Genomic DNA, 14,569 nt, shown 5'->3' with positions numbered 1-14,569 from the left:
GTCAAATTAGTGGAGCCTTGTTCCAAGATTGTCTCAACACAAAAGAAGTTGAATAATTTGATATAAGAAGCATGGAGTTGATGAGCATTTGAGACGACAAACTGTCACACCGATTACTAATGCGTCTCAGTTCTCTGCTCGAAGCTCACGCCACACTGTTAGCCGCCATTATACGCCATCTCGTGCTTCTCCATAAGGACTCGATTAACATTACACCAGTTTAACTAGAGAATCAGACAGAAAGCATCACTCAGGTAAACAGTTATATATTCAATGTAAATAGTTTATTTTATCATATTTGTTGAAAATCTCATTTCACCTAAAAAAAAAAAAAAGCTTGTTATTTCAATCAGCACAAACAGCCTAAAATGTCTGGTGAAATTTGAAAAAACAAACAAAAAAACAACAACGACATGCCAGTATTATCCAGTTTGAGAAATGACACGGTAACAGACAGTGAGGTTGAGAGAAAACGAGCTGAATGCTTCAGTTGAGACGGTTACAGGAGTGTGGATCGATAAGCCACAAATCGGCTCGCTACAGGTCAACTACTACTAGCTTTAATGGTTAGTGTGGCTGGTGTTCGATACACCCGTGACACACATACAAGCAAACCGCTACTCCCTGCACGACGGTGACACGTACGATTAAACGCTACTGTAAGATTTCTGGCTGCATTTGGCTTAATTAAATATACAAAAAAAAAAAAACTATAAGTTAAAATAACATTCAAGTTGTATAGCACAAGGCAATGAAAACTTTAGTTTTAAACAATATGTACATTATTAACCATCGGGTGATGTGAACTGAGTAAAAAAAAAAAAAAAAAAGTTGGTAGCAAAATATCTGTACATTTAGGAAACGCGTTGTAAATGTTTTTGTTGAGCCATTTTTTTGTTTTTTTCTTTTAAAATGATCATGGACACACACTGGATGATAACATGAGCTTAAAGGAATCTTTTCAGTGGTTAAATACTATACAAAATTACAGTAAAGTGAGTAGACACAGTAGCCTGGAATAGCGTTAACCGTAACAACGTACACAGAAACACAATGCTAAGTTATGTCCAGTTCTGACATGTCTTCCAGTCGGGGTTTTCGAAACTTTCGTGCAGTTTGGTAGAAAATGTATTCATGTAGCTTTACGGGCTTGTTCCCAAAAACCAGATGAATTGCTGTGCAGCTACAGGAATGCACTTTTTTTTTAAACAAAATTAAATGCGAGTCGTCTTTTATGGATTGGCTACAAATTCAGGCTTATAGTAACCTGATAAAAGACGTCAGTATGGAGATGACGGCTATAAATACAATTCACATTTTCGTTCCTTCTTTTTCTACCATAAACTTTAGTACAAATATAGAGATCCTTTTTTTTCTGATCACGTTTTTCTTTCCAGATCATCAGCCCTTTTACAAAAACTCGAGAAGCCTCGTGAGATGTTATAAAAAAAAAAAAAAAAAAAAAGAAAGAAGAAAAAGTGCAAGTTGAGCACACGTTCGTATGCGCAAGAGCACCGGAATGTACCGAGATACCACAGGCGTAATGTTCGTAACAGCTAGAGGGAACGCGTCCCATACATTCTACATCATCTTTTCACGTGGCTCTTAAGGCCACTGCATGTCCAGTTTCACACACCTTCAAAATTAAAGCCAGGTCAAGGTTGTATTGCTTGGAAAGGGATTATTAAAAACAGTCGTCAGACAAACAGAAGACCGCAAAAATAAGTTCAGGCACTTGGCTTGTCTTAGGGTTTTTAAATCAACCTCTCAGACTCCGTATATTCAGTCCGCTACAGTCCTTCATAGTGAATCACTGCTACGATAACACAAACATGGAATATTGTGTTCTTATGTAATATATATACATACTCAATTCCAAACTCTCTTTCACTCGTCATCCTTTACTCTGCATCAAACTTTCTGTCAATCCTCCTCTCTTCTCAACGCGCTCGCCACTTCCCCACCTCCCCCCCTCCCAGCACATGCACCGTTCCCTTGTCACATGACCACTTCGCCATTGTTCACCGGCCGCAGGTTCTGATCATCGAAGCGTCTCCTTACGCTCCTCCGCACGGCGTCCGCTCGTCTGTAAGGCTGATTCCTCAAATCTGAGGGAGGGGGTGGGGGGGTGGGGGATGGTTGGGGGTTGGGGGCAGTGGATAAAAGAGCCGTCAGTCAACTTGTCAGGGCATTTTGATGAGCCCACACTGTTCAGAAGTGCTGGCAGCCTGTCTCTCAAAGCAGAATGATGTCTACATACACACAAAAAAAAAAAAAACGGCCCTGTGGGTCAGCTGTCTCTGGTTATTACTACTAAGACATCCCACTGGGTTCTCACTTGTAAGCCTCTGCCAGAAATCTAGAAAGCCTTTCCGTGCATCTTCTGAAACCAAGATGCATCTTCTCATTAAAAAGGAGGAACGAAGCTACTGAAAGGAGTGAGGCGTAAATCCTAGACAGTGTAATTTACTATGAAGGAGCAACAATGAGGAGAAAACAGAGGAAGGTCGATGATGAATGGAGCCTAAATTAAAAGACAGTAAGGGAGGTAATAAAGAGATGCTTGCCAGGTTTGGGACACATCCACCACTACAGAGGAGCTACTGGAGGAGTTCCTTACCCTCGAATGGACATTGGGAAATTTAGTTATATTATTCTTCTTTAGGGCTAGATGAAGAGAAGACAAAATGAAGGTTAAAACTGAAGGTGGAGGCCGACCGGAGCATGTCAGCCTAACATGTTCACATTGCCAAGAGAGCGCTGCGAGAGCAAAGCGGAGTGGCAGTAGCCTGCATGTGGAAAGGCCAGAGGAAGGTAAGGGCATGAGAGGGGACAGAGCTAAAGGATGTTAACTGGTTGAACTGGCAGAGGAGGACTGAAGCTTTTTTTTTTTTTTTTTTCCTGTTACTAGACCCAGACTGCTTTGCAAAGTGGCTACCAGCAGGACAGGAGAAGAGCCCCTTTTCAAACTTCTAGGACAAAGTAAATAGAAAAATAAATAAATAGAAAACCCAAACCAGAACAGAGCAGAATTGTTATCTTTAACAGCATCGTCACCAAACACCAAACCCAAGCATGCGTGCGGGGAAACGCCGACTACTAATGAATTACCACGAAACAGATTCAGTGACAAAAACCTGTTAGTAGCGAAACACAGACACACAGACTCCTGAATTGCAACAGGTTATTTACGTTCACACAGCATGCCTTAAAATTAGTGCTAAACCGCAGAAAGTCATTTGGCAGAAAGTTGAATCGTCAACAGGCAGCAGGAGATGGCACAACATGCGGGCTATAAAGTGGGAGAGCTGGGGAGCATTGTGGGAAAGTGGCGGGGGAGGAAGCAATCAGCATGCGAGAAACTGTCTGAACAGTGGTAATGACATGTGAATAATGAACACACAAACGTACATTCTTCAAAGATTGCCTTGAACACACACAGAAAAGCAAGTTATAATGCCACAGGCACTTACACATCATTAGTCACACCTGTAAGTATAGATGAGGACTGAGGACTGTATGACATGTGAATTACAAGATGAACTGCTACTCTTAACTCATCATTTGTTTTCCCTCTAGAGCCACTAGATGGCAGCACCGAGCCTTTCAGTTCAATTAGAAAAAAAAAACCCTCTCCACCACCTTTAATTTCCTGTCTGTACATTAGATTCTCTCTGTGACATTATGGTTTGCCGTGGTTGATAAAGTGCAGGTGATGAACGTGGGCGTCACACTCCATGCAGGTGCGCAGAGGAAGCTACCCCAAATACCACCTCATGCTCAAATGGGGTTGGAAAAACACGTTAACAAACACACAAACACACACAACGTGTCCCCAGAAACCATGGCACACGCATGGGTCCCGGGTGCGACAGCTGACGGGTTAAAGAGTGAAGGGGCATGCAAGGAGGGAGGGAGAGTAGAGAGGAGAACGTTTTGTTCCAGCAACCTTTGAGAAGAGAGAGAGTTCTACAAGCTTAGTAATGGTACTCCTCATTGAGAGCGGGCTCGCAGAAGAACCGAGAGCCGCGCTTGGCTGTGCGGGCGGTAAAGGGCACGGTCTTCAGCACTGCATTGAGAACGACAGGGACAACAGCCAGGACAAAACAAGACAAACACAATTTAAGAAAAGCAGACTGCTACAGGAGGTTTAGCACTGGTTAGCGCTAAGCAAATACCCAACAATGGCATCGGGGACCAGGAAAAAGGCACTTTGTTGTTGATACACTTTGTTGAAGGGCCTGACAATCACTTCCTCTTTCTGTTTTTGTTTGTTAGATTATATATATTTATATAGTATAGTATATAAGTATAACGTATATTATATATATTTACTAATCAATATAAATTTAGTGTTGTAATACTGACATATGAATATGTAAGTAGCTAGTAGTTTCTACTGAAACTATTAACTATAACATGAAATGTAGATAAGTAAAAGTATAACGTAGTAAATACAAAAGTACAAGTACCTCAAAACCATACCTACATTTGCTTAGGTACTTTACTTGACTGTACTTCTTTACTTCTTCAACCAGAAAAACTTTCATGTGCCATCTATGAGCAAGAGATGTATGCATTTCCCTTTTTAACCGATTAGCATTGCAGGAGACAGACATACCCCGACCCTGTCTATGAACAGGCATTACAGAGCAAAGACAAAGCAGATAAGCAGTAACCATCAGACACGTTTAAGATGAACAGCACCAGATTAGCCGTCAGTGCTTGTTTGCACTTGTTAGGTGTTTTGAGAACCGAATGAATTCCCTAACAGCTGAATTTTGACAGAGCAAAAGTCGCTGTGTTAGTTGGTTCAGAATCCCTTTGTTAATGACTGAATTTCTAGCAGAAGAGGACCTTCATGCAGAGTGCCGAGTGTCGTTTGTGAATGTGTGCTTGAGGCTACTGGTCTGCAGCCAGGTCCAGGTGACGTTACCCGTGATGATGTCCTCGATCGCTCCGTCCTTGCCTTCGTAGACGTGCCGGCTGTCTTTCACCTGCTTCTTCCTGAGCTCCTGGATCAGCTCCTGTTGCTGCCGCTTGTTCTTGTGGGACGGGGACTGAGGAGGACGCACACAGGCAAAAGGACATTTTCAATTTCTAGGTATTATTAGAGTATTATTCCATCATCATTCTCATCACACCTGTAATTTCTTTTAACTGAACAGAGTCTTCATTTTGGCACGTTTGCATGTGCGAATTAATTGAACTATTTAAGTTGTACAGGTTTGAGTTGATGAAGCTCAGCAGGAAGTCAGACTGCTGAAATACATACAAGCACCATCAGCAGGCAGTCGGTGCTCTGCTAATCCTGTGATCAGGGGTCTGGAGGAAGTGGAAGGGGAGGAAGTGGAGTCGGCTTACCTTCTGGTCAATGTGATCCTCTGTAGCCTCCCTAGGGTATAGAGTGGGAGGGGACAAGGAGGAAAATAGAGAGAGCTGGGATGGAAGTGTGACTTACCTTCTGGTTTTCCTCCATCATGGCCTCTTGTTCCAGAAGCTTCTCCATCAGAATTTGCTCCTGCCTCTTCCTCTGCTCGTTGTCCTCCTCCGCTTGCTGAGAAGATGACATATTCGCGTCAATCATGTTCTAAAAACCGCATGTGGTGCACAAGCCGAGACTCTGCTGCAGCATCACGAAATGCTGTAAATGAAGCGAAACTCATGTGGTTTGGAGTAGTTAAGAAGAAGTATGGCTCTAAATGGAGCTGACACGCTGCAGTCGAGGGAGGAAAATAACTGAAGGGCACTTCCAACATGTTTTGTATTAATCCAATGTTCATGTACGTCGTTCAGATGTGTAAAACACTTACATATTTGCCAAGAAAATTCAACACAGTGCAATAACAGGTTTACGTTTCACTGTTTTTTGTTTTATTTATTTGTCGAGTTCTTTACATTAATTTTGTTAAGAAAGCAGTACACTGTAGTAAAACACCAGAGGGCACATTCTACCACCTTCCAAACTGCATTGCATATGCGTACTGAAGTGTGTGTGAAACTATTATCCCACTCACCCTATAAGCCTTAACAAATCGCACAAACACAGGAAAGAAGACAGATGGCGGTGTGGTTTTGGAATTCTCCCCGAAGAACTTCACCGCCTCGTCGAAGGCGTCCTTTCAGAGGGGGAAAAATAAGTAAAAACCGCTTAGATAATCAGTCAGATTACTTGTGATAACAGGGCGACTTGTGTTCATTTACCTGTGCAATCTTGGCGTCGTCCTGCAGCTTCTTCAGCTTGCTCTCATTGTGGGCGATGAAGTCTTTGAGCATGGTGTTGTGGCCGTGCATGCTGTATTCTCTTTTGGTCAGCTCCATGCCCCTCTGCAGCTCCCTGACGTCCAGCAGGACGTTGTCCAGCGACACTGCGAACACGGGCGAGTTTAACGTAAAGGCTCCGTCTCGGGTGCTCGTACGGAAAACTCAGAGACGGGATTCGTGTTGCACCGCGCGACTCACCTGCCGCGGCTTTCTCCACGTAGTGCAGCTCGTTGTAGAAGAGGGCGACTTGCGTGTACTTCTCCTTCACCACATTCGCTATGTAGTGTAACAATGTTATCTTTCGGTCTGTCGACTTGGTGTCGAGTAGCTGCCGGGAAAATAGAAGGAAACCAGATGTGCATGAACATTTGTGAAGAAAAGCTTCAGATTCAGATCCAGAGAACTTGATTTATCGCAACAGGACAATTCATTTGTGGTTTTTCCACATGCATTCCATACACAGTTAATTTAAAAAAAAACAAACAAAACAATCAAGTGCATGGGCACATAATCAATCACAATTACACATTAAGATCAACCAGTAATAGAGATGCAATAAATAAACAAATAAATAAAATATATAGATAAAACCTTAAAAGCAGTTTAAAAGGTTAATAGCAGAAGAAAGAAAAGACTTTATGTAATCTGTCCTACTGATGGGCACATTACAGCGATGACCGGAAGGCAGCAATAAAAACTAAACAAAACGTGATCCGGTTGGTTGATTTTTCTCTCCGAGCGACTCGTTCCTCCCAGATCGTGCCCAAATTCTTCTGCTTAGCACCACTCATTTTTGAACGTGCTTTAACAATTGTGTTCAAGCTATTTTTGTCCCTCACAGACAACGCACTGAGCCAACAGTTCAAGGTTAAAAGGCGTTCAGTAAGCTTCAGAGGAACGAGAAATCAACTCACCAAGTCTAAACTCTGCAGCTTGAATCCATACACTGCTCCTCTTTTGCTGCTGTTCATGTAGTTTCCAAGCGCCAGGATGATCTGTGGAACAGGTGTGAACGAGAATTTAAAAAAAAAAAAAAAAAAAAAAGGGAAACCATGCACACGTTCAACGTCACGTCCAGTCCATACACGCTCAAGTTACCTCCAAAATCTTCTTCAGCTTCTGAGATGACTTGATGGACACAGACGCCGCGATGACTGCATGGAGTTGCTACGGGCGAAGAGAGAGAGAGAGAGAGCGAGATGTCAGGTTCGGTCACAACATCAGAAAGCCGCACGGACGAGTACGAAAGCGTCTTTACTCACCGGCGTGAGCATCTGCACGCTCTCGGCGAAGTTGCCGATGAAGGCCATGATCGTCATCTTCTGCATGAGCCGCTCGATCTTGCTGAACTGCATCATGAAGCGGTCCTCGTCCGTCAAGCTCTCGACGGGCTTGCGCTCCTTCTCGAACTGCCGCAGGACTTTAATCTCGTTCTCCGTGGGCTGGAAGCGCATGAGACACTCCACGTAGTCCACCGGGAGAGTCCGGAGGTCGAACCTGGGAGAGGAGGAGACGGGAAAGTGGGTAGAATAAAGCCTGCTACACACCAGGAACAGCGAGAACATACAGCTTCATTATGTCTGCTGAAAGCTAACTGAAAATATTTAGAGAGCTACTTTAATTTGGAAAAAAAAATACTTTTATGTAACAGCATGACATGTCATTCATGAGAAACCACTACATGGTGGTAAGTCACGCCAGAACACTAGATGGATTAGTGGTTTGTATTTAGAAGTCTTACAGCTGAATGGCCTTGCAGATCTCCTCCGGCATCTTGCCCACTTTCCTCAGCGTGATGGCCAGGTTCTTCGCCCTGTTGGAGTCCAGCAGCGTCACCTTGTTTGGCATCTTCTGGATGACTTTCTGCTTGCTCATGCTGAGGTCGATGGGCGCGCCCTGGGCTTTCGTCTTAAACATCTCCTCAAACTCATCGACGTTCAGGTCCTAGGAGACCAAGACGACAACCCGTTGATGTATTGCTATTGTACAGGAAATAGAGGCAGGGAGCGGATGACGGATGAGGATTACCTCCAGTATCCTCTCGTCATCGATCTCATTGAAGACGGTGCCATTGATCTGGTTTGGCTTCAGGGCTACCCAGTTGAAGACGGGCATACGGAATTTCGTCTTGATGGGCTTCTTGATCTTAACAGCTGAAGAGGACAGAGACAAGTTAGCACAGCGTCCCTATCTGGTATCAGCAAGCGCACAAACACACGGGCATTCGTTCACACATGCATGTGATGGGTTGTAGACGGGTATCTGGGAGTGTTGACACATGGATACGACTTTCTGAGGGGATATAAATACGATAGCTGCCGTTCAACTTAACAGCGAGGAAACTACTTTTATTATTTAAAGAGGAGGAAAATTTCTAAGCCTCTGGCAGAGAACTGAAGCCAGAGGGTATGCCTGTAAGGATTTCCTGCCGGGCATGGGGAAAAACTATTTGCTTGAGGTGTTAGAGCTATTTGTAGCCACCGTTGCTGCTTCACTGAGGCCGAAAGTGGAGGTGGTGCAATGCTCTGCCACATGGACAAGGCGTCAGCAGGGGCAGAGAGATAAGACTCCATCATGGGAAAGTAAACAGCATTCCAGCTGTGCACAATTCCTTTAACTTTAATCATCCACGTGCCACGGCAGGCCATTATGTCTCAGCATGCACACAGCACTTTAAGATGTGGCAATGTTTCACTCAAACACACCACACATTCACAACACTACAGCAAAGCGTAAAGGGGAAACCATGCTAAGGTTTGAAATGTGGTATTGTCGCTAATCTCACTGAAAACAGCAGAATGGTTAAGATCATGCACAAGGCCGTGTGCTTTTAGGGTAAACAGGACGTTAACTGAGAAGTGGCAAAGAAGAACACGCAGATAAAAAGTGTGTGAGGAAGGGGAAAATCACTAATTAGGACACAACCATTCTCATGCGTTTTCAAGTGGGAAACTGAACATGATACCACTTTCAAAACTTGGGGGGGAAAGAAAGGAAACAGTGGGAAGACCAAAAAAAAAAGAAAAGAAAAAGACAGGCAGAACCTACAGAAAAGTTTGATGGGTCCCTCTGGTTGGCAGAAAAAAGAAACAATTCAAAGAGAAATCAATAAGAAATTTGCAGAGTTAGTGAGATTGATTACACATGCACATCGCAAACACGAGCTCAATCCTGCCTTCAAGCCTATTTCTCATGGCGGTTACTTGATTCTAGGAACGTAGATCACATTCACAGATATGTAGATATGTCATAGATACTGAGAAATATGCATCTACTGCCCATACAGCACAGGTTGATCTGGTTACGGAGACACACGAGTGTTTGTCATTGTCAGATTTTTTAAAAGAATAAAGGGATCATTCACAAATATGCTACTCAGCACTGTTGGGAACCCTCCGTATAAAATGTCTTTAAACACGCGTAACACGCGTAAACACCAGATAGTAGCAGTCTGTTTATTCAACTACTGTATTCTGTTTGGGCCCACCAACCAAAATGCTAGTGGAATTGTCCATGTATTTATATATATATATATATATATATATACGACTTTAACTAACTGTACCAAGCCAATCAGTTGTTACTGTCTAACTCAACAATGTACATTGAAGCATGCAGCAGCTTGAAAGTCCCGCAGCCTCTGGCCTATAGATTCACTGAGTCCTGTCAAGCAGAACGCCTTTATTGTGAGCCCGCTGCAACACAGCAATCTGTGGTGAAATCCTGTGGAAATGTTTTCATTCACCGCAGAACTGCTTTTGTTTTGAAGCAGCTACAACAAATGCAGCGTATTATATGTCGGTGGATAAAGCAAGCAACGCGAAGAAAGACACCAATAACTGTTTGCATTTTCTCAGAGAGGAGAAGTTTGAAGTATTTTAGGGAGTAACAGAATAAGGAGGAGCAGTCACAGTGAGCTGTTAGATGAAGAGCTGCAGGCGCTGCACATCTCCGTTTTTTTAACTCATGCTGTGTGAATCATAAAATTTCTCACAGAATAAAGAAAAGAGATATTTTATTATTGCCTCAATTCTTTACCAAAACCTTTTCTGATTTGTTTTCTTTGAGACAATTAGTATGTAAAATAACATCACATTAAAAACATCCTGTCCTGTCTTATTACGTGCTTATTACATCTTCCACACAGCCTCACGTATCATCTAAGGATGAATCAAGAAGCTACTATGTGTTCCTTTTTTTCCCCAATGACTGAACGTACCTGCCAACCCGGAGTTCATGATGACTGTTGGCGTCCCACAACCCGGCAGAGGGGGCGCTGCAGGAGGCGGCGGCGGAGGCATCGGGGCTGATATTGCCGAGGCCAGTCCGGGGGGTGGAGGGGGCGGAGGAGGTGGTGGCGGAGGTGGCGGAGCTGTTGCCTGAGTAATAGATGATGGTCCGTTGAGCACTAGGAGAGAGGTAAAATAAATAAATATAACATCATCATTATTTGGTATTAGATCGCTCAGTTTGGCGCAGTAATCCAGGACTAAAATTAAACCTACATGTGCCATTCACAGGCAGCGGAGGGGGTGGAGGAGGAGGCGGAGGCGGGGAAGCGGCGCTCGCCGCGACGCCCGCATGGTTTGGACTGACAGCTGCACCGTTTCCTCCGGTCGTGGCACCAGGCAAACCCTGCACACCCGAGGCGGGCGAAGGCAGGATTGAGATGTCTCCGTCTCCCTTCTTGTGGATCTTGATCGTGCCTTGCTTCTCCAGCTCGTGGATCTTCTTCTCCAGGTTGCTCTGTCGCTGGATGGCCTCATCCTTCTCCTTCAACATCTGCCGCAGTGAGTGCACCTGCGAGCTGGTGTCTTTGTAGACTTCCTGTGTAGTGCAGAGAGAGAAAAGTTGGAGTTGCAGAAGATATGAAAGAGAAAAACTCATCTTCAAAAAAAAAAAAAAAAAAAAAAAAAATACCGATCCATCTTTAAAAGGACAAGTCAAATGGGAAGTTTATATCTTACGGACTTCTTTTTGAAGTTGAAACAATGTGCCTATTCTGTGCACAATTTAATCAGCATGTCTGAATCAGAATGTCTAATGTTGAATGGTCTTCCCCCTACTTGTGTGGAAACCTAATAACGAGCTTTTCGCAGATCAAAGAAAAGACGTCAGTGTACGGAGAGTGATTCTGACCCTGATGGAATCCAGCTCCTTGTTTCTTTGCATCAGCTGCTTCTCCAGCTCCACAATCTTGGACATGGCCTCATTTTCCATGTCCTGCAGCTTCTCTGTCATCTGAGAGAAAAAACAGAAGGAAAAGGTCAACTAATTGAAATGAAAACTCAACAAAGAGATCCAGTGGGATGGTTTAATATTTCTGAATTAAAAACAAATAGTGAGAGCTTAAAACATTTAAATGCATCTGTTCAGACAGACAGCTGAAAGCATGAGATTGCAGTAACTCGAATTCTCGCATAATTCTGCTGCGCCATCAACTTCCTGACGCTAATTTGAAGACTTTTGGAGAAAGGGAGGGAAAGAGGGAAAAGAGGGGGAATTAGGCTGAGGAGTCTGTTTCCTAATGTCAGAGTAAATCAGCACTCCAGGGCTCTCACATGTGACATGTTCTCCTCCAGCTCCTCCACCCGCTCCAGGGCAGCATTTTTGGTCTCTGCGTCCTCCAGAAGGGCACCCACATCAAACACGTTATCCAAGTAGGCCTGGATCTGGACCTGCAGCTTGTCGCTCTCTGTGTGCTTTAGTTTCTGGAAAAAAGATGAGAAAATCATTCAGTTTTTCAGTTCACCGCATGAGGCCGACATCTCCGGCAGAAGACACAGAACTACAGAAGTGATTTTTCAGATTTTTTTCCTATAATGGAAAAGGAAATTATTAAGCAGTAATGGCAACCTATTCTCTGGACTGAGATGAATTCTCACACTGCTCAACTTACATCTAAGTAGTCGTCCAAACACAGCTTGGTGAAGTCGTACTGTAGGTGAACTCTGAAGTTCATGTCCTCCACCGAGTGTACGACGATGTTGATGAACTGCATGCACGCCACCTGGAGAATACAAACAGCAAACGACAACTTGTTAACAGGCAGATTTTTCCAAGAGTTTTGTGGTGATATCGCTAATACCACCTGTAGTCTATAAATCCACATCGTTGTGACGGCCTTGACGGGCAGAGCAGCTCATCCGGCGGATTAAAATCATCGGAAAAGACAAATGAACAAAATTAGCCCGTTCAACCGCATCGGCTGCCTTATGGGAGCTCTCACAAACACATCACGGAGGAGCTCCTCACACTCCCTGGTGTGCATTCGCACGCTCTCACACGCCGACAATGGCTTAATGAACTTCCAGCAAGAAGCTCAGTTGTCTGGGCCGTGACACGGCAGCTTTTGACAAAGTCTGTTTGCTTTAGCGCTGCTGTCAGGCGACGACCTACAGGGGGACCGGGAACTGAACTCGCAACTGAAGCCCCATTCAAGGTCCCATTGAAGGCCGCCTATTCAAACGCAGCATCTGTTGGATTTCACATCAATTAGACTGGACGCGTACGCGTAAGTGCATCAGATGAAATCATGTATAAGCTGGCACTTTCTTCACAGTGCTTTTAAGTACTCCCTGCCAGACTAATTAGCACCACTCAGCCAGGAAATAACAGACTTGGCAAGATCTCTGCGCTCAGGGCCTCTTCGGCTTGATGCGCTGCGCATCTGCAGTTCGCGCTGCGACGAGGAACCGCCTCAGAGAGACTGATAGGCCGGCGCGCGCGCCACAAAGCCGGGAGGATAATGAGTACGTTCATCGAGTTATTTTTGAGTGCGGACAAATGCGAGGACGCTTGTGGTTGTTCTAAATAGCACCTGGGAACTCATCCGTGTCGTGTTTGTGTCTCATCTTGGCAACTTTAAAGAAAGCAATTTGACGGGTGTCAAAACCACAGATTGTCTACTAAATGGGAAAGCATTTTTTTTTTTTTTTTTGAAAAAGAACAACGTTACAAGTCATCCCTGAATGTTTTGAAGTGTTGCGGTGCAATCAATAGCCATTAGGAGTGCGCGTGGGCTCACCATGAAGTCGATGTTGTTGTCCTCGTTCTTGAAATACTCCATTAGCTTCTCAAACCGCTGGGTCTCCATACATACCTGTGAAGAAAAAAACAACACGCTTATTGAATGTGTCGAAAGGGGAGGCGTGTAGAGACGAATGGTGTCTGAACGCCAGTTCACCATAAATTGTGAAAACCAGTTTCCAGGTTTGGAGAAAGATCTGAACCCAAAATCATACGTCATCTGCCGCGTTTAGTGCAAATAAAAAGCTTAAGCTGCGAGATCTTCACTGCTCACAGTGATCTGAGAGAAAAGGCAATGTTTTCAGAGTGATAATAACCATGATGAATTATTCACAAACTGCTGCTGGATCATCTTTTCATTTCCTACACAGCTGAGAGCGTGATCAATATTTCTTGCGGTTCAACCTTTACCGCATATGACGTTTTGCGAGTGAAGTCTACTTGGAGTGGAATTTGCGTGACGGAGAGACGGAAAAGAGGAACGAGACGGAGATGCTTTGCAGTTCAGACAGTTCATGTGGCGGGCAACGAGGGAGACGGAGCGTGATAAAGAATCGGGAAGGAAGGGAGGAAGGAAGAGAAGGGGAGGGAGGGTGGATGGGGATCCGAAAATCTCGGCGTAATGCCTCAAGCTTAGTCACCAAGCAGCATATCAAAGTCACTCACTTAAATAGATCTAATAACATGGAAGCCTCGGTTTTCCAGCCGAAGAAAAAAAACAAAAAAGAACCAACAAACAAAAAAAAAAAAGACAGAACCACCCAGCTCTGCCTCCATCGTGCTATTAAAAAACTGTCCTGATGTGCTTCCAGCGGCTTTTGCGATTAAAGCCGTTTCTCAGCCTTCATCTTCTTATCTGCTCTCTCCTTACTCTCCCACTAATGCAAGGGCCGCTGAGAGCAACACTCAATATTTCATTCGGCGGTGTAAATATTACATTAACTGTAGCCGTCCCGCGTTTGCGGGGCCGTATGCTGCGAAATGGGTCTGCTGATCACGCCCACTTCATCACGGGGGCCTTTCTGCTGTTTTCTCCGGCAGCCACAACACCTCATCCAGACGGGACGGGGGTCAGCCGACGCTATCTGTTACATCCCGAACTTTGATGCGGCTGCCAAATCCAGCTAACCGTTTTCTCTTGACGGCCAAGTGGGTCATCCCAGCGTTATGCAGTTAAACCGGTGTCTGTGATCTAGCGAATTCCTGGATGCCACCACCACCACCTCCCCCTCCCTCGTCGCCCTTGAAGCCATGAGGGTGTCACAACTGCCCGGAG

General features: G+C 44.5%; 1 protein-coding gene across 9 annotated transcripts in view; it reads right to left on the bottom strand.

Annotated features, from left to right (window-relative positions):
* Nucleotides 1-265: 265 nt before the first annotated feature.
* Nucleotides 266-14,569, bottom strand: part of fmnl2a (formin-like 2a) — a 46,969-nt gene continuing 32,665 nt past the window's right edge. For 2 of the 9 annotated variants that reach the window (XM_047601898.1, XM_047601906.1), the window contains 18 exons: nucleotides 13,292-13,366; nucleotides 12,164-12,274; nucleotides 11,826-11,975; nucleotides 11,404-11,505; nucleotides 10,770-11,091; nucleotides 10,484-10,672; nucleotides 9,313-9,333; nucleotides 8,293-8,417; nucleotides 8,006-8,208; nucleotides 7,527-7,761; nucleotides 7,363-7,431; nucleotides 7,179-7,259; nucleotides 6,463-6,592; nucleotides 6,205-6,368; nucleotides 6,018-6,119; nucleotides 5,462-5,557; nucleotides 4,937-5,060; nucleotides 2,123-2,667 (listed from right to left, as the gene is read on the bottom strand). In XM_047601898.1, coding sequence (XP_047457854.1) covers nucleotides 2,525-2,667; nucleotides 4,937-5,060; nucleotides 5,462-5,557; nucleotides 6,018-6,119; nucleotides 6,205-6,368; nucleotides 6,463-6,592; nucleotides 7,179-7,259; nucleotides 7,363-7,431; nucleotides 7,527-7,761; nucleotides 8,006-8,208; nucleotides 8,293-8,417; nucleotides 9,313-9,333; nucleotides 10,484-10,672; nucleotides 10,770-11,091; nucleotides 11,404-11,505; nucleotides 11,826-11,975; nucleotides 12,164-12,274; nucleotides 13,292-13,366 — 2,442 coding nt within the window. In that variant the 3' untranslated portion in view covers nucleotides 2,123-2,524. The other 7 variants (XM_047601901.1, XM_047601905.1, XM_047601902.1 and 4 more) reach the window with 7 other exon arrangements.

This window comes from Mugil cephalus, chromosome 12 (assembly GCF_022458985.1).
Source record: "Mugil cephalus isolate CIBA_MC_2020 chromosome 12, CIBA_Mcephalus_1.1, whole genome shotgun sequence".
Lineage (NCBI taxonomy): Eukaryota > Metazoa > Chordata > Actinopteri > Mugiliformes > Mugilidae > Mugil > Mugil cephalus.
Note: the sequence above shows the minus strand (reverse complement) of the source record. Positions and strands in the feature narration are given on the sequence as shown.